Genomic DNA, 20,698 nt, shown 5'->3' with positions numbered 1-20,698 from the left:
ACTGGAAATGTGCAGTAGAATAACACCACTAATGGTCTGTGTTGTGTGGGTGTGTGGACAGGTGGTTTTTGTCCTGACTGGAGACTGTGATGACAGATCCCACATCGGCTATAAGGTGTATGAAGAGATCGCCTCGACCAGCTCAGGACAGGTGTTCCATTTGGACAAGAAACAAGTCAATGAGGTGAGACACTCATCTGATTCATTTATTTAGACATTGCTATGTAGTGGGTAAAGTGTCCATCCACAGTGATTGAATTTAGCTGAATGGTAGAGCCGAATAATTTGTTTATCACCACACAACTAAGGTCAGCAGAATCCGTTCCACAATATACTGAATGTTAAGTTACAGAAATAGTCCCCCTGACACATAACATGAGTTTAAGTGTCTTGTTTAAGGGCCCAATGATGATAACTCAAGTATGAACTTTTGTGAAGTCCAAACATGCAACCTCTGATTTTTATACACTGGACTAGACCATCCCATATATTTTGAAAACTTGTTTGACAGGTAATTAGAATGAATAGAACAAATATTAGACAGGTGCAACTTGCCTTCTATTGAAGCTTTTTCTTCATTTGACCCTGCTAACATGGACATATGTCCAGGATACTGTTTTATAACTCATAAAATATGGATCTTTTAAATTTTCCATGAAATTCATATCAATCTTAATATGCGTCAAGCTGCTCCAGAATGTTTATGTTAGAATCAAACACGAACTGAAATATTGGAGGAGACATAACAGAGTTTTTATTTGCAGTTATAATTACATGATATTTATCAAGAAAACAAATGTAGGACAGCACTTGATTTTATCAATTGGGATCTGATTGGATAGTGAAAAGCGGGCATTTCATACCAGAATTGAGCCAGGTGGTGGAGGGCAAGAGTTGAGAAATGAAGAGGACTTGGTGACTTATAGTAAACAGACAGTAATAAAGTTACAACATTTAACAAAAGATTACAAAGACAAACATTGTGCACAGTTGAATCGTGCACATTAAGACCAGTAACATGTTTTAAGAAAGCCATGTTTTAATTTTATATTGACTTTAAAGGTTACATAGAACTCCTCTTGATTTTAAGCAATTCTACTTGTACATTAAAAAATATAATTTTCTACACTTATCAACTGTTTGTGACAAGGGGAATTTTGACAGAATGTACATGTGGAGTCTGTGCTTATATGTCATGAATGCATTTGGGTATCAATGTGTGTTTGTTGAGGGGCCAGAGAGATGAAAGGCATAAAGACATGTTAACCATGACCTATCAGCTAAACCTCAGGAGCTTAAATGAAGAATGGCAGAAGTCAGATCTTGCCTACCCAAGTCTTGGCCTCTGTTAGCTACCTTGACAACTATGGGAGCTGAAAAGTAGGACACAGTTTTTAGTAGCTGGGATGATGGAGGAAGACCTTGCAGTTTGGCACTGGATGTCCACTCGGGCCATTTAGCCTTTAGAGAAAATTAGATAACTAATTTATAGGTGAAAGATATTTTTCTTTTATTGTCTGGTGATGAACAGACCTCCCATCAAGGGGTCGGACTAAGAGGACACATGCAACTCGCAATCATTCCTGTGGCATTTACATTTTTGTCCTAGTCTGTGGGTTCATGGATCCATAACTGTGTAAAATAATCTGTAAACTGTATTATATGTCCATCCACCAATGCATCCATCCATCAATCCCATTTGCCCACTACTGTATTTACTGATGAATTTATCTGTTCATCTTTACACTGTAATCCTTTCACTGCAGGTGTTGAAATGGGTGGAGGAGGCAGTGCAGTCCTCTAAGGTTCACATGCTCTCTACTGATCACCAAAATGGGCTTACTAATACCTGGCAGATCCCCTTTGACCCCAGCCTGAAGGAAGTGACTGTTGCCTTAAGTGGCCTTGCACCAAACATTGAGATACGAAATTCTCAGGGTAAGAAGAGCAACGCAGAATCCAGACACATTGTGTAACATAAGATTTATGTAGTCTTAGTGTTATTTGGTGGGTATTTGTTGGGCTTTGTTGTCATTTATATTCAATTATTCAATAATTCTTTTTCATAATGACTACAACAAAACTGCCATTGATTTTGGTGCTTTGTTTTCTGAAATGTATAATATTTGATGACATATAACTTTGTGCACTCGAGTCTGCACACTTTTTTTTCACATTTTCTGAGCTGATTGTGGGGCAAAAACAACTGAATTATTCAGAATTTAATGTTTTTTTTTTTTTTTTTCAAATGTGTTAAAAGGAGATGAGAGTACTGCACTCTTATTTGTAGCTTATTTGACAGCATGATCTAATTAGCCAAAATATTGAATAAACCAGCATGCAAGGGGCAAATGATCCTGTGCAGGCCTACATGTAACATACATAAATGAACCTTAAAAGATTGTAATATGAATGTACTGCATGTGCTCCTAGGAAAACTTATTGGAAATAAGGAAGGTTTGTCTGAACTTCTTCACATCCCTAACTCTGCCAAAGTTCTCAACCTCAAAGACCCAACACCAGGAATGTGGACCATAAAGGTAATTATCAAGTTTATCACCAACTAAGATGCACAAACACTGTCAACATGTCTTTTGTGTCTTTGTAGATGATTTTACTTTGTAACTAGTAAATTGCTAGGCTGTTCTATCTCCTGAGAATTAGGTTAGATCACATTGTGAAGGTTAGGTACGGAAGTCCAAGGCTGTGTGGTGAAGTCATTGATGTTGTCGCTCTGCTGCTGTCGAGGAGTCTTGGTATGGGCCATTAATTACCCCGTTGTGTGATAGGCAGGAACAGAGGGTTGCTCCAAGATACCCAAAGTCATAAAAGGCCAGTTAAAGGAAATGAAAACATTTTTGCAAACTGATTTGTGTTCCCCGTGACTCGTGTGCACTCTTGGAGGCCTCTCAAATGCTGCTCAATCTGTTCTCTATATCTGTACTTCGAGTTTGGAGAGCAGAATTTTCAATCTACTTTTCCTCTCAACTAGTGAGACCTTTGTCTGGCACAATGCATGCAGCATCCACCCTGTCTATCTGTCAATTTCTTCCACCCAACCTCTTCCTCTCCCTCCAATATTCACTAGTGTGTGAGTCTTAGTATTTGTGCTTTAGTTACAAACTCTCTGCAACTCACCTGCCACTTCTGTGCCCCCTGATACCTAAGGATATCTATCTCACCCCCCCCACACACACTCACTCACTCTTTCACTCACACCCAGTTCATATGTTATCTCTGTTTCTTGTAATTATTTAATGCTGTGTAATAATAGTTTTAATATAATGTCATTGTCATACTAGAGAATTTCATTAAATTGTAATGTGTTTCATGAATACAAACGAAAATCCAAACAGAATGTGTAACAACTGAAATGAGGTGAAAAAATAAAGGCCAAAAATAATTAGTATGATCACTTCTATTACTCTCTTTATTTGAGCCTCAGTGCATTTACTATAAACTCATGTGCTCAAACAGCCTATCTCTCACAAGAACTTGCCACTGAAATAAGAAAAACTCTTCTTATATTTATTTCATGCCAAACAACTTTTGAAAGTGTTTGTTAGAAGAAAGCAGGCAGATTGTGATCACTTTTTGTGAGGTTTGTCCCATGTTTTTGGTGGCATCCTCCAAGTTTTACTGCCTCATGGCTGATTTAGGTTGGATTAAAGAATGTTTGACATTAATTATGCTTCCAGTTTTAGTGCTTGACTGTGCTAGTTCAAAGTGGGCTTTAAAACTTCAGGATGAATGGATGTACATTTTTATCTTAATCTTTTGTTAATTGTTCTGTAATGGCCTTTGGTGTTGGTCAGCTTCCCATTCTAGTTCTGAGATCATCCCCTGAACGACCCCTTGCCCCTTTTCCCACATCCTATGTCTTTCCTCTCTCTTAGTCCTGCGGCCCTCTCTTCTGTTTCTCTTCATCTCTTCAATGAATCCCTCAGGATCTTCTCTTCACTATTGACCCTAGCTATGAAGGTTTCTTGGCGTCATACCACGCAGTGCTTCACGGCCAGTGATAATTCTTTAGGATGGTTGTAATTTTAAAAGAATGCAAGCAGAGGATGGGTTACCATGGCTCGCCCTGGAGCAGTTAGCTGCAGACAACATCGAACATATGCCAGGCTCTCAGCACCAAAACACTCTTAAAGGACAGCAGAGAAGGGCAGGGATCATGTGTAAATGACTGGGACTAATCAGTCTGCCAAAAGTGAAAGAAAGAGAATCAAACTAAATTGTTCCAATGTTTTGGATTTTGAGCTTATTGTATCATAAATTGGTTTAGGTGTGTCTCGCCTGTGCATCTCACTATAAAGAGCAACTAATGTCATAGATAGGAATGGATTCTGTTATCTTTAAAAAATACTGTGTAGCTTATGTTTTTTTATTTATTATATTCTTTTGTTGTCATTTGACCTCAGACGTCCAGTGAGGGCAGACATTCGGTTCGTATATCAGGCCTTAGCACCATTGATTTCCGTGCAGGCTTTTCCCGAAGACACACGCTGGACTTCAAATTGACGTCCAGCAGGCCAGTCCAAGGTGAGTTAGTGATCATGTTTGATGTCATAGAAGGTAGGTTTTAGGACGTGTGACTGATTTTGTTCCTGACAAAGGTATTACATTGGACATTAAAGGGATAGTTCACCCAAAAATAAATATTCAGTCATTGTTTACTCACCCCTTTTTTGTTATAACCCAATATGACTGTATTTCTTTTTCTTAACACAAAGGGATATTTTCTATGTTAATCTGAGGTTTTGTCCTGAAAAACTAGATGTGAGGAGTGAAGGTACATTCTTTCGTTCACTTGGTTTCTATTTTCGGCATTGGTGGTGGGTAACCCCGCCTGCTGTGATATGGCACCGGTCCAAAAACTTTCTCATAACAGTATATTGAAGGCAGCATATAATGAGACAGTTACAAACTACATGATGTTGGCAGAGAATGTCAAACTTACCGAATGAGATACTTTTGCATCCTTTTGAAGCTTGAAGAGGTGGTCAACATAAACTGCAATTGTATGACATCACTGAGCACAAGTTTTTCATAATTTCTCCCTTTGTGTTAAGAAAAAGAAAGAAAGTCATTTTGGGTTACAGGGCTGGACTGGGAAGAGAAATCTGCCTGGGATTTTACATGGCAACTGGCCCAAAACTTGTTGAGGTTGGGGTGAGCCAAAAGTTGTGGAGCAGTTGTGATTGGGGTTGTGTTCCGTTCTTCATAACGCAGCAGCTCATTTTAGCTTATCGTGGGCCCATTCGGCACGTGTCACGGCCGACCCACCGGTATCAATATTACCATAAACTGCATTGTCCCCACAATATGCAAGTAAACCTGAATTTAATATAATCTGGACATATTTTCTTTTGCTTTGCATAGTTGTGTTCATGGTTTTTGAGGATGAGGGCATGTAATGCAACCTGTCCATGTTTTCATCTGCTTAATATGGTTAGGTTGTACCAAGTGACAGATGATTTGCTAAAAAATACTGTGGAGGCTGAACAAAGAACTAGGAAAAATGTTCTCTAAAAGTTGATAAGCCTATTTGTTTTGCTAGCTTAACTATGCATGGTTAGTTGCATTTATAGTTGCATGTATTACTAATATTGTAGTACCCATGATTTTTGGCAGAAACCAAAGCTTTTGTGCAATTACCATGGTGTTAGTACAGTAATATGATGATAATATAGTAACCATGGTTAATTTTGTGGTTACTGTAAATTTACAAAAATATCATGGTGAAACCATTGTTACTGTAATAAAACTAAGGGTGTTTTTCTTAGATAAGATTAAGGGGTAGGGGTTAGTGTGTGTCTGTGGGACTTTAAATAAACACACTGCAGTGATGCCCATACTGTATGTTAATATTTAAATACGGTGTGCAAATAGTATCTGACACAAGTTGCATCAGGTTTCAAATAGTATCTACCATTATTTGCACCAGGTTTGGGGTGCAAATAATATCTGACACTATTTGCACTGGGGTGTAAATAGCATTTGCCAATATTTGCACCAGGGTGCAAATAGCATCTGCCTTATTTATTTGCATTTAGCATTCTTTTCCCCCTAATGTTACCAAGAAAAGAAATGTGTCAGTTAGAGTTCACTGTTATAATTCTTCTATACTGCTGTTTGTGTTTCTGTCTGGACCACACACATTGTCAAATTTATAAGGTCATCATAGTTGCTGTTTATTTGAGCATTTAAAACATGTTTTGGTTAACCTTTCTAACCTCTACCCCCCCACACACACACACACAGGAATCCCCACCTACATCCTGCTGAACACCACAGGTCTTTCTCCTCCTGCTCGTGCTGACCGCCTGGAGCTTATGAGCATCACAGGTAATGTAATGAAGACGCTACCCATTCGCTACTACCCTGAACGACGCCCTTTCAGCATTTGGAACATCACTGAGTTTATTCCACCCAAAGAGGCCTTCTTTCTGCGAGTCACTGGCTATGACCGTGATGGCTTCCTCTTCCAGAGAGTGTCTAGTGTCTCCTACTCCAGCATTGTACCAGGTCAGATTAGTGTAGACAAATCCCACCAGAAAGTATTCAATCCAAGTATCAAATATACCGTATGTATGTGGGTTCTATTGTATTTTACGCTCTGTGTGGCCTTTCATTCTTCATTTTTAGATGCACCCAAAGTAATCATGCCCACTCATACCCCGGGTTATTACCTGCAGAAGGGAGGTATTACTTGCTATGTGGATAGCCTGATCCCCTATACCTTGCGTTTCACCAGGGAAGGAATACGTCTAGGTGTGGAGCAGCTCTTCAGGTATTAATTCATTTAAGGATATAGGGCAACTTGACCTGATGCAAAACCATGTACATTTTCATATTTTCTTTTTCAATGTCATAGTTAGCTTTGTATTATAAAGCACATATAAATGTGTAAATTGTCTATAGTAAATTTATACTAGACATACTGTATGATGAAAAACAAGATTTCCCTTGCCCTAATTAAGAACCGAGAAACCATGACTAACATTATAAGTGGACTCAACTTGAAATTAAGCATAATTCTCAAGGCTGCAGATGTTATATACTGATGGTTATTATATTATCTCGTTATATACTGCATCTGCCCAGTGATGGTGGCCTGATGGCTATAATGTTTGTTATTGTATCTTTGTGGGTTTATTTTGGAAAGGATTATTTTATATGACATTTTTGTTAAATCTATTATAGTGAGTCCTCTAATGCATCATGGGAGATTGCCCAAGTGTCTCTGAAGGATGAGGGCTTTTATGAGTGCATCGCCATCAGCAGTGCCGGGACAGGACGTGCTCAGACCTTCCTTGATGTTTCTGGTTAGATTATCACTTTTCGTTTTCATCTGCATTAAATACTGTTAATACGTGTAACAGACATGGTGAGATATTATTGTATCTATTAATCAATGTTCGCATAGTCTCAAGGAGATTTCCACAACTAGATGAGCACTCAGGCATGCTGCCTTTTTTAACTGTTTGCATGACTGAATGGTCAGGCTATGTGTGTAACTCCTATACCCTGGTGTGTAATAGATATCATATGAGGAATTTGAGAAAAAATAAATAAATAAAAACGAATTATTGAGATGTTTTGAATCTGACATGCTAAGGGGCATTCTCTCATGTATACTTCAGAGAGAGTCTGTGTATATGTGTGCATTAAAGTGTGTGCAGGCTCTATTTTCGTTAGTGCACAAAGCTTAGCACTACACGCTACAACAGTGCGTAATGTCTTATCTAATTATCTTGAGAGCGCTAATTCTAAGTGTAATTTTCATGCCAGCGCAAATCACAATTAGGCGTGGGTGGGAGTGTCGCACAAACTATGGGTGTATGTGCGCAAACTGTGGGTGTATTGTATTGTAATGAAGTGGCACAAAGCACAATTTGCTATATTCATAAGAAACGGGTCATTTCAAAACCACGTCTTATCTTAGTGCAAAGTTTTAAGTCGCAATGGGAGAAAGGTGCAGCAGGTTGTTCCTGGCAATTTACTTATCCTTACAGGCTCCATATGGTTAGGATTAGGGTGGGTTTAGGGCATCTTCTGCATGCCAGGAACAAAAAGAGGCACCCTTTACAATGGGTATTTAAACATTGTCCAAATCCTGAATGTATTGAGAAACATCAAATTAAGTCCTAGACAATCACTGTTGTAGCCATTTTATGAAACAAAAATGTTTTTGTGTTAAACTATCTAAATAGATCATGATTTATTTTTCAATTATTATTATTATGATGATGTTTATTTTTACAATTGTATTTATGACCTTATTTAGAAATCCTGTTGTCATAGAGTGATTTTAAAGTCACTGTAAAAGTGGCCAGTGGAAGAATTTGGAGAGAGTAAAAGGTTTGGATTTGGAGACATTAAATCGACCGGTAGAAGTGAAATGTGTGCCTATACAATCACTGTTAATACTGTCCATGATTTGTGTCAGTAGATGAAAATGATTAATAATACTTAAATTCTCTATAATTTAGTGGAGCATATATTCAAATTCTGATGAGATTCAATTCACGAGAAATTTCCAATGCATACAAAAGAAGCTCGTCACTGTCTTAGAAATATTACTGACATTCATCAAGGATGCAGTTTATGTGCTTGATTCCTCAGATGAAATGGGCCAGTCAGAGTCTTCAGTTTACTTCATGCTCTGAGTAACACACACATGTTGCTCATGAAAAATCTTCTGTGTGTTAGTTAGTGTGGATACAGTTTGACTCATCAAGGATTCAATGTGTACTTGCATTGAACCCTGTCAAACTCTCTCGTATGTGTGTGGCTTCACCAGTGGAGCTTGATTGATGTCTCTACACATCTCCATCTGTATTTACCTCATTTTATTGAGGATAATTAATTGTTTCTGTGCTCTTTCATTATCTTTATGTGCAGAAGGTTAAAAAGAGGATAATTACTTGTTCTCAGGGTGTAGAAAGGAATATTAATAGACTAGTAGATTAACAGAACATAACTCTAAACAAGTACAACATCTATCAGTTATTTGATTGCAGTTGACCTGAGGATATTAGCTCTGTTTCAAAAACCTAATGAGTTGCTTTGACTGTATTTTGGCATCCTAGGCACGTTCGGCTGTCCAAATGTGGCTAGGATGCCCAAAAATGCTGTTTAGGTAGCCGGCTCACATGATTTGAGTCACAGCCAATGTCCTCAGGTCAACTGCAATCAAGTGGTTTGTAGGTTTTGTGCTTGGAAGCAAGAGCAACATTTTTATTATTGGATGTTTTTCAGTAAGATAAATATTTTAATGTTTGGTTTAGTGCTGCTCAAGAACTCAGCAAAATAAATGGTATAGTATGCAGTAACATGTAATTGTGGTGGTGCAAACTGTCACTTCTCTCTTTTTATTACTTGTGTGTTATTTAAATACTTGTTTCACAATACAGAATCAGAATGAGCTTTAATGCCAAGTGTGCTCACATACAAGGACATTTTTTGGGGGTGATTGGAGAAACAAGCAAGTGCACACAGAACATTGCAGTGAGACAGAGAATATAAAACAATGTAAGAGTATAAATAGACATACAATAAAATAGGACAAATAAAATAGAATGGTGTATGTCAAGTCAAGTAATTTTTATTTGTATAATGCTTTTCACAACACATAAAGTTTCAAAGCAGCTTTACAGGAAATAATGCATTAACAAAGTTACAAAAACAAATGAAACTCTAATATCTATAATGTCTTACAGTGATCATTGTGTAGTTTGATTAAATATGATGGTAAAATGTGTATAGAAATTAAATAATAATTGTGTTTAGAACCCCTGTGAGCAAGCTGAAGGCGACTGTGGCAAGAAACACAAAACTCCAGAAGATATTGGTTAATGGAGCAAAATGTGGGGGCCAGTTCCCCTCTGGCTAGACAACATGAATATAGTGCCAATATTAGTTATTTGTGTGAAGTGCAAGTCATAGTTTTAAAATAGTAAATTAAGTAAGAGTGAAGGTCCAGTGTTTTAAAAATAAAAATAAAATGTTTAAAAACTTTAAGATTAGTGACTAATGTCTTTGAAGTCCATCCTGGATTAACTGCAGTTCACATAGATGCATTGCCCTTTTGTTAGTTGGCTGATTAATTATTTTTTGGCAATTAAATAATTATCTATGTATTCCATTTCAAGAGTCTAGTCCATCAATAGATAAAGGTGATGCAGTCAGAGATAAATGATGAGGTGCATCGCAGTTCAACCTTCAGGGCATTTCATTGAGGTTCGGTGGGGTCCACCCTAAATCCAAAGTTCAGGCAGTGGAATATGACGTGTCCGATGTCTTACAGTTGGAGTTGGCATCAGTTTATCCTCTGAAGTAAAAAAACTGAAGTGATGTCTTGCTAGCCCCAGCTGTAGTTTGTTGTCATCTCAGCGACACGTAGCAGTGGAGTCTGACACCATGGAGGAGTGGAGCTGGAACTGGCAGGATTTGAGTAGAGACATGGAAACAAATAGAATAATATTAGCATAGATGTCATTCAATAAAGCAGCCTAATTGTGGATTGATGGATAAATTAGGTGTATGCCTGGCTAAATGGATGAGTCTTTAGTCTAGACATAGTCTAGAGTGTGTCTGCATCCCAAACACCTTTAGGGAGACTGTTCCATGGATTAGGAGCCAAATATGAAAAGGATCTACCTCCTTTTGTGGATTTTGATATTCTTGGGATTATTAACAAGCCAGTATTTTGTGATCATAATGAACATGACAGAATATAGCATGTCAGAAGGTCACTTAATTACTGTGGAGCTAGACCATTCAATGCTTTGTATGTATTTAACAGAATTTTTTAAATCGAAATTTAACAGGTAGCCAATGTAACAACAATAAAATTGGACTAATATGATAATATTACTTGGTTCTAATCAGCACTCTGGCAGCTGCATTTTGAACCAATTGAAATGTATTTATTGAATTTGCTGGACATCCTCCCAATAATGCATTACAATAAACTAGTCTAGAGGTCATGAATGCATAAATACATTTTTCTGCATCAGCAACAGAGAGCATGTATGGTACTTTAGCAATATTTCTCAGGTGGAAGAATGATGTTCTACAAACATTGGACATTTTCAAAGGATGGCTTGGTATCAAATATAACACATAAGTTCTTTGCAGAAGAAGATGACGTAACGGTACATCCATCGAGAGTCAAATTATATTTTAGCTGCTTATTTTTTGAGGTTTTTGGTCCAATCATTAGTACCTCTGTTTTGTCAGAATTGAGTAGAAGGAAATTGTACATGCAGTGGTAATATATGTGCAAGGTAGGGGTATGTACAGTTATTGAATTAAATATGAGTGAATTTACATATGTAAATTACATATTTATACATTATTCCACTATGGGAGTCCTGAAGGCAGTTTAATTGTTCATGTGGTTAATGGCTTGAGGGTAAAATATGTTCTTGTGCCTGGTTGTTCTGTCGCTGAGTGCTCTGTAGCGCCGGCCAGAGGGCAACAGTTAAAAAAGGGAGTGGGCAGGGTTAGTGGGGTCCAGAGTGATTCTACCTGCACGTTTCCTCACTCTGGAGACATACAGGTCTTGGAGGGTGGGCAGGGGGGCACCAATAATCCTCTCAGAAGTCCTGGCTGTACATTGTAGTTTCCTTTTGTCTGGTTCCTTTGGTGGCTGAACCAAACCAGACAGTTGTAGATGTACACAGGACAGACTCAATGACAGCGGAGTAGAACTGAGTCAGCAGCTCCAGTGGCAGGTTGAACTTCCTCAGCTGGCAAAGCCTTCTTCAAAATGGAGTCTATGTGGGTGTCCCACTTCAGTTCCTGAGAGATGGTAGAGCCCAGAAACCTGGATGACTCCACTGCTGCCACAGTGTTGTTCATGATGGTGTTGGTGCGGTATTTCTCCTGAAGTCCACGATCATCACCACTGTCTTGAGCGAATTCAGCTCGAGGTTGTTGTGACCACACCAGACAGCTAGCTGTTCAACCTCCCATCTGTATTCAGAATTGTCACTGTTGCGGATGAGGCTAATGACCATGGTGTCATCTGCAAACTTAAGTAGCTTGACAGAGGGGTCTTTTGCAGTGCAGTCATTCATGTACAAGGAGAAGAGCAGTGGAGAGAGAACGCATGCCTGAGGAGCACCATTGCTAATAGTGAATGTCCTGGATGTGATTTTTCCCCAGTCTCACTAGCTGCTGGCTATCTTTCAGAAAGCTGTTGATCCACCAACATATTGTGGTTGGCATGGAGAGCTGGGTCAGTTTGGTTGAGAGAAGATCAGGCATGAGATATTGAAGGGTGAAGGCCTACGTATTGTTATCTAATATTGAACGTAGAGGAAAGAATTAATGAATGGAAACTAATTTTCAATGTCCCATTTTCTATTTATCCATGGCTGAACTATTTCCCTGGCTGTGCTGTCATAGGGACACTGGTTGATTAGCAGAGTGACAGAAAGAGCCTCCCTTATGAAATGTATGTGTTTCTGTATAAATTCCCCGCTTATGCCCTAATCCACACATCTGTCAACACCCTCCCCATTTCCCTTCACATTGCACACTCATTGCACAAACTGTCAGATTCGCAAAGTTCACAGACATCCAAAGACCTTATGAGAACTCAGAGATACCTGAGAAATAATTTTCTGAAGATGAACTGATTCAGATGTCACAGATTAGGCTGTTGACATCATTTGCTTCTGAATAAACACTGAAAGCATTTTGTACATATAGTATGACACATGATTTATAACCATGCCACACATTATTCTCTTTGACTCATTATTGTCTTTGTATTTGTGCAGAGCCTCCTCCAGCTATCACAGTGCCCTATAATGCAACAATGCCTCCTGATGCAAACGTGGTTCTGACATGTCTTGTAGCCAGCACAGTGCGCTTTAACTTGACCTGGCAACGTGGAGATGTGGATGCCAGATTGGACCAACGCATGCGGGTCACCGCCAACCTGTCCTTGGAAATCCAACGGGTCACTCCTGATGATGTTGGCTGGTACACCTGCATTGCAGCTAATGAGGGTGGAATTTCTGCCTCACGTGTCTACCTCAGTGTGCAAGGTAAGCGTATGTCTATTGAACTTGTGTCTGTGTGTATTTTTGTGTTATTATTTAAGCAATTAGCTCAAGAGGCTGTGTATTTCATTGAATTTACCATGGTTAAGTGGTGTTGTTTGGCATGACACAAAGCGGAGCAAAGTATACCGATCAGGGGTGGAAAAATAATACTCAAGTAAAATTACTGTTACTTCTTTAAAAATGTAGTTTGAGTAGAGTACCTGTCCTAAAAACTACTCAAGAGTAAAAGAGTAGCTCATTTAAAAGTACTCATGAGTAGTGAGTATTGAGTACTGGGTTGCGAAAGCTATGCCCCTTTATAATAAAAACTTGATGCTGCAATTTAAAAATGTAGCACACATACCGTAATTTACATTCCCTTTTATGGCTGTTTGCCAGAACGAATAAAAAAAAAGGTATTTTATAGTTGTTTGTGATTGACAACTTTTAAAATACATAACTTATCTATGATACTGTTAACACAATAAATAAAAGGGCAACATAATTACAGAAATTAAGAGGAAAAAGTTATTTTCAATATCATAATGTATGAAACGATTACATTAAAATCAGTTTATATGTATGGTCTAAATTTCCCTTAATGCAGACTGAGAGAGATATTGTTGCACATAAAACATGTTCAAAACAATGCAAGGAATGCAAAAAAATAACCACTAATAAGCAGGGTCACGGCGCGTCATGCCCCGCACAATAGAGGCAGTAGAGCAGTTGTTTGGTACAGGGGCCACATTGGGCTTTAAAGGAATAATTCACACAAAAATGAAAATCCTCTCATCATCTCACCTTATGCCATATTAAAAATGTGTATTACTTTCATCAGCACAACACAAATAAAAGATTTTTAGATGATTATCTCAGCTCTTTTGGTTCATTCAATGCAAGCAAATGTCAGCATACCTCCATTGCTAAAATATTATTCTAAAAATCTTAATTTGTGTTCTGAAGAAAGAGAGTCATACACATATGGGATGGTATGAAGGTGAGTAAATGATGAGAAAACAATTTTTTTTAAGTAGCACATTGGGGTGGATTGTCCTCCTTTTGAGATACAATGTTACACATTGATTTAGTTCTTGTATTTTGTTAAGCCCAGCAATTGTTGTGTTCTCATTCTAATGCATGATGCCCAATTTTGGAATGATCTGCCTGTAGTATTGCTCTACAAAGGTTGATACTTTTCTGTCAGACATTAGAAAAACTTGATAAAGGCTATATTTAGGCTATATTAAGCATAATTATAAATTATATTATCATCTCTACTTTCCTGGTTATTTATTATACAAATTAATTCACTCTCTACATCAGGGGTTGGTAATACATCAGGGGTTGTTATTATAAAAAAATACACTATTATTTAAAAATATTATTAAAAATGTCACTGTTTCATTCTATTACATTAATACCTTTAAAGCTACTCAAGTTATTCAGCAAAAAACAGTGAGTAATTTTCTCGTTTCCTTGATATTGTTGTTTGATTAATAGCCTTTTATATGACATAGCCTACTAGACAGTGCTCAAGTCGGTTACATGTACTGTACACTTCAAGTCCAACATTTTGATACAAATATGCTTTTTGTCCCAATGTTTACGTACACTTTAGACCAAACCGACTGCGTTTACATTAATGCCTCATCAAGACGGGGGTATTGGTGGAATTATAAAGTGTATTTGATCGTTTAGTCACATACCCACATTAGCGCACAAACATTAGCCACCTGTCAATCAAACAGCACTCAGCTACAGACATCAGGAAATACAAATTCAATCTTTTATATTTTATCTAGATCTACCAACCAGTGTTTGTCTTGGTATCATGATCGATGTAATGAAAACCCCTGTTCTAGATGTAGAACAAAGGTTAAGTATAGAAAATACTCAAAAGTTTATCATCGATATCTTCTTTTTTTTCAGATAAACGAAGATCTTAATCTCTCACATCAACCCAATAATCTCAGTGATAGATATCCTATTTACAGGCTATATTATAGACACTGATATCTAGCTTGAGCAAGTTAAACTCATATTACACAGTCAAGCTATTGGCCTTTTTCACTGCGAAAATCCCTTTTAGGCGCAGCTGTGATGTTCAGGTGTTGAACTGTGTTTGAGAAATCCTCCACATCCATAACAGTTGGTGCCAGATCTTCAGCTGCCGTTCAAGTTGCCGTTCAAGTGATTTAATTTGATGGGAGTCACGAGACTCTCCCTGGCCAATCACGTTGATGGATAAAAATTAAATCAGGACAGGAAAGTACTGAACACAGACGGTGGGAAAATAGTGCGTTAAAAGTACAGTTACAGAGCTTAATGTACTCAAGTAAAAGTAAAAGTATACAAATTTAAAACTACTTAAAAATAATTTTTATGTAGTTTCAATTCCTGGGAAAAACTACTTAGTTACAGTAACGTGAGTATTTGTAATTCGTTACTTTACACCCCTGATACCGATCAAAAAGGACTTTAAACATGGCTCATCGAATCAGATTTTTTTAGCCAGAGCTATCTGTTTTATAATTAAATTTGTATTCATTTTTATTGTACCAATTGTTATTATTACATCAAAGGTCAAAAACAGTTCACGTTTTAATTAATGACCACATTTCTTTTCCACAAAGTATGTTTAAATTACTAGGTACTAGGAGCTCTTGTAATGCATGCATAGAAAGTGCCACATGTCTCTCAGCAGCTCATTTTCTTATTCCTCTCTAACACAAAATATGATTTCATTGCTACCTTGCTGTAATATTTCACTGCAATATTTTATAACACTTGTGAAAGTGATTTACACTGGGCTTGCTCACTGTTTTAGTTCCTGTAGTTTCCATTGTTGTTTCAAGATACACTTCTCTTACATGAAATTAGGAACACTGTGAAAGAAACTACTCAGCACTATGTCTGTTAAAGCATTGTGCTTTCTCTCAATGGGGAAAATAGTCATCCCATAGGAAAGAAAAATCTCAACTGTGACCTCTTACATATCTCAATTGTTTCTCCAAAGAGATGACATGGAGGGCAAAGGAAAAAAAGTTTCCATCTGCTTCTCAGCTTTGTCTCCTTCGAAAAAAGATCCCTGTAATATCACATGTGTCTTCTTTAGAGTTTCAGAAGGAATCTCAACAATGTATCATACTGTGCACTCCCATTTGCCAAAAAACTAACATCAAAAGAAAGAGATTTCAATATGAACTCTTCATATCAATATGATGAGGCCCAAATGATAAGGATCATGCTATCCTTTTTAACATTGTTGCTACTTTTATTTTATGTTATCAATTGCCTCATAGGTGTGTGTGTGTGTGTATATGTATATGTATATTTATATGTATATGTATATGTATATGTATATATATATATATATATATATATATATATACCTTCCAAGCCATTTTCAGATCTGCATTTTTGGCTATTTGTCTAAACCCTGAGGTCTCATGAACAATAAAAAAGCAACCACTATCAATTTCTGGGATAAGCTGTTAAACCAAAAGTTGAACCTCAAAATGCAGGGCTTATACAAAGACATGTCTCAGTCTGGTTGAGATTCTAAAGGGTCATGAGATATTAGTTACAGAATCATGGCTTGTCTTCTGTTTCTCATAGTAAAGTAATTTGTAAGTTAGTCATGCTCAACTGTTGTGGATTAGTAAAAAGCTGTTGAGATTTGAAAGTATGATGAATGGAGTTAGATGGATAGATGTGACATAAGTCTGTCCTTTATCATGATAAAATGTGTCAAGCCCCTGAGAGTCCCAGTAGGGCTGGGTTTGAGTTTATAACCTGGAGAGCGGGAGTGACATTTACTGCATAGTTTTACCTCATTGCTGACTGATGAGTCTTTTATTTTTCCAGAACATTCTTTCCAAAGGCCTGAAGAACGGGTTTTCCCTGCGTCCCACTTCTCTCTGGCTCTGCCTCTGTTTTTCCCTGTCTCTCTCTCTCTATCTGTCTGTCTTTGTCTCTGTCTCTCAAGATTCAAGTAGCTTTATTAAAATGGTAAAAAAAAAAAAGCTTTACCAAAAAAAAAACATTGCCAAAGCATTAGTAACTTTATATACATTTGTGCACATGTATGAAAAAACTGAAAATGAAATTAAGTACATTGAAATTAATACTACTAATAATTTTTTTTTAACTAAAATTGATTCAGTTAAAATAGTAATAAAAAATAAAAACAATGCCTGTTTTACTATTTACACAAATCTTTCTGTTTCTGTCCCTGTGTCTGTCTATATCTCTGTCTCACTTCCTCTCTCTGTTTCCTTTTCCCTTACCCTCTATTTTGTTCTGTTTCTGCTCTTTAAGCCACTTTGTACTTATTGTGTGTCAGTCTTTGGCTTTTTAAACAGCTGTCACCATTGGACTGATGCTGTACATATGTGTGTGTGTATAAGCACCACCTGCTAGGATTCCAGTGCTGTATTAGTCATTATGAGCCCTTTGAAGTGGGACTGCTGACACAGAGAAGTCTGGGCAGTCCACAGTGATCTGCCCTAATCCCTTACACAACATTACTTTGACCTGCAGTCTCCAATCAATGTTTACAGCCTCAGTCCCTCTAACACAAATACATGTGTGTCCTACAAGCCCCGAGAACCAAGGAATGTCTAGAACTTTACACACCCATGATGAAAAAGTTATATACAGTATCTGTAAATGGGGTCATGTCAAGGAATTTTTTGCTAACTATCTAATGTTAGTAAAGATTTTTGCAAAAAAAAAAAAAAAAACTGCATAATGTAGTATTGCATGACCTTTTTCCACCATGTCTCTGGCCTTCTGTCTGAAATGCTCAATTTCTGCATACTTTCTCTTTAAGACTTTAAAATGCACACCCATTGTGTTATGATTGGCTAACATATTTGCAGTGCAAACACAAACTTACACTCTTAGAACTGTTTATTTTTGTTGTCCTGTTATGCAGCATTCTGCAGCTCATTGGACGCTTGTCGTGTTTAATGTGAGGGCACAGTGAGCAAAGGAAGTGTGTTGTTGCTGAACTTAAAGATTTAACCTATGTTAACCTGTTAACTCGACATGAATATAGAATTATACAACGTATCTGCTAGTGAGTGACATAAGCAAAAGATCGCTGCTGCTTATAATCAACTAAGCTGGCTATAGTGCAAATGTGCGTGATTGGAGTGATCTAGTTTTGTCTGTCACATCGTCCCACTCACTTAATACAACACCTTTGTAAAGAAAGGCAGAAGTAGCAAACCATATTGGCCATATTAGGGAGGGTAGAATCACATGGTGTAACCTCCTCGTGGTCGCTATAATGTGTGGTACTTGCTCTCGGTGGGGCGCGTGGTGAGTTGTGCGTGGATACCGTGAAGAATAACAGGAAGTAATTTACCTTATACTGACCTCAAGCATACCTGGTTCTTCTCATCATAGGAGCTATATTGCCCATTACAGTTCGGTACAGCATTGTTTTGGATGTTCGGCAAGTTCCGTCGCAAAATACACATCATAAAATCTGTCCAATCAGGTTTTGACCTTATCTTTATGCCTTTTGTTTTGTAGCTTAGGTTCGGTGTTAAAAATGCCAGTGTGAACGCTAAGTGAACTAGGACTAAATGTATAATTTCCTTTTTAGTCTGGACCAAGAGAACCAAAAAGTGTGAACACACCCTTAGATTAGCCCCAGGCAAAGAATTGTAGATTGGGCATAGCGTCAGTGAGTTGTTAAAGTTTTGCCCTTAGGCAGACAGAGTCTATTAGAGTACACTTTAGTGAGTAAGACTTGGGAAAATTACAGCTTTTAATGCTACACACAAAGTGACCTCAACGACAACACTTTAACTGCCTGAGCATGCATCACACAACAATTCTCCTGCGCAGGCATAGTTACACTTGTATTCACAGAAGCCTCTTTTTATCTCTCAGATCTAATTTTGAATGAGCTTTAATCATAAAATTAGTGTTCTGGAAATTATGTCACTCACTCCAGTTAAATGTTACATTTACAAAACTGAAGAAGACCTCTAAAGGGCTGTACCCCATTGAGCATGATAGCCTTGTTAATAATGCTCAAGTTTATAATTTCTGTCATAATATCTCAGCGATCCTGTACTTAAAGATTCTGTCATCCATTGCTCACCCTCATGGCGGTCCAAATTTTGAAGAATGTTGATGCTGCTTTTTTTCTGTGCAACACAAGGGAATGAGGACTAATGCTGTCAGTCTCTAAAATTCTTCATAACATCTCCTTTTGTGTTCCACAAAAAAGGTTTGGAACAATATGATGGAGAGTAAATTATTTAAAAAAAATTGGGGGGCGAACCATCTCTCTGGGCATGATGTCACACATCCTGCTCTGCTGGGATCTGAGACAGGCAAAGACTGAGGTCAGCGAACAGTGTACACACACATCATATTGGCTTCAGTAGGTCGTTTTGACAGTGAGGTACAGTGAGAAAACACTTTCATTCAGCAAGGACTGTACGTCATTAATTGATCAGAAACATCCCTCAACTTTAACAGCTGAGAGAATCTGGAACCAATAATCCCACTTTAGTGGTTGTGCAAAAAGGAGAAGGAATGATGGGAGATTTGCTGTGAAATGAGTCTGTCTGGAGCAAGAATCTTATCATGGGTGTAAAGCAGGACATTTTTAAAAGGGTATTGTGGAGACATATGAACATATTAGAGTTGTGTGTTCATGTTTGTAATTAAGATTACAATCACTAATGACTTAAGTCACATACAAATATTTGTCTATGAATATAATTATTTTCATGAAAGTGCTTGCCCATGCAAAATTGCTGCCACAATGCTTGGGTGTTGTGGGGGATTGCAGGGGCATTGCTTTGTGGTTGCTCAGTTGGTTTTAGTGTTTATGCTGTTGCTAGGGTGATCTGGGTGGTTACTAGAGAGTTGCTGACTCAGTTCATACTTTGGGTTATGGATTTAAACAAGGTTTAAATTCTTTTTAATCAAGTTTTCAATTTGTATTATAATTGTTTTCTTTATTTTATTATTTTTTTTTAATGTATTTTTTTCTTTTTTGATACTTCTATATATATTTTGTTCTGTACATGCTGTAGCACTTTGAGTCTGCGAAAGGCGCATTACAAATAAAATGTATTATATTATTATTATAAGGTTAAATTTATGCTTGATATTAGCAACGTAACTTGATGAACAATTTGGGTATGGTATTCAACACTGTAATCAAACTGTTTTCACACCAGAACCACCAATGGCGATGGTGGATCCGCGGAACCAGACGTTTCAAACTGGTCAAGAGGTTTGGATCAGGTGTACAGCCAGAGGCTATCCCTCACCCAAGGTGGTGTGGACACACAATGATATGTTCATTATGAGTTCCAGCAGGTAAGAAACACACCAAGCTTAGTTTGAAGATGCTCTCTATTTGTTTTCCATTATTGTACTCGGTTGTGCTGTGTTCTTAGCCTGTTGTGCTCTTGTTACCAGGCACAGAATGACCCCTGATGGCACACTGGTCATCAGGAACACAGTGCAAAAAGATGCAGGGACTTATGGCTGTTTGGCTAGTAATGATGCAGGAACAGACACTCAAACTGCTATCGTCAGCTACATTGGTCAGTGCTGAGATCAATAGCTTGACTTTGCATTTATTCACC

At 37.7% G+C, this 20,698-nt stretch overlaps 1 protein-coding gene across 1 annotated transcript in view; it reads left to right on the top strand.

The window, feature by feature from the left end:
* hmcn1 (hemicentin 1) overlaps positions 1-20,698 on the top strand; it is a 123,876-nt gene that overhangs the window by 36,214 nt on the left and 66,964 nt on the right. Inside the window, exons 4-13 of the mRNA XM_052098916.1 lie at positions 62-184; positions 1,767-1,938; positions 2,434-2,540; positions 4,425-4,545; positions 6,268-6,531; positions 6,652-6,796; positions 7,210-7,331; positions 12,801-13,070; positions 20,285-20,426; positions 20,529-20,656. Of these exons, the coding sequence (XP_051954876.1) occupies positions 62-184; positions 1,767-1,938; positions 2,434-2,540; positions 4,425-4,545; positions 6,268-6,531; positions 6,652-6,796; positions 7,210-7,331; positions 12,801-13,070; positions 20,285-20,426; positions 20,529-20,656 (1,594 nt within the window). The remainder of the gene's footprint in view (positions 1-61; positions 185-1,766; positions 1,939-2,433; positions 2,541-4,424; positions 4,546-6,267; positions 6,532-6,651; positions 6,797-7,209; positions 7,332-12,800; positions 13,071-20,284; positions 20,427-20,528; positions 20,657-20,698) is intronic.

Source organism: Xyrauchen texanus, chromosome 30 (assembly GCF_025860055.1).
Source record: "Xyrauchen texanus isolate HMW12.3.18 chromosome 30, RBS_HiC_50CHRs, whole genome shotgun sequence".
In the NCBI taxonomy this organism is placed as follows: Eukaryota; Metazoa; Chordata; class Actinopteri; order Cypriniformes; family Catostomidae; genus Xyrauchen; species Xyrauchen texanus.
This window is presented reverse-complemented; position numbering and strand designations above follow the sequence as displayed.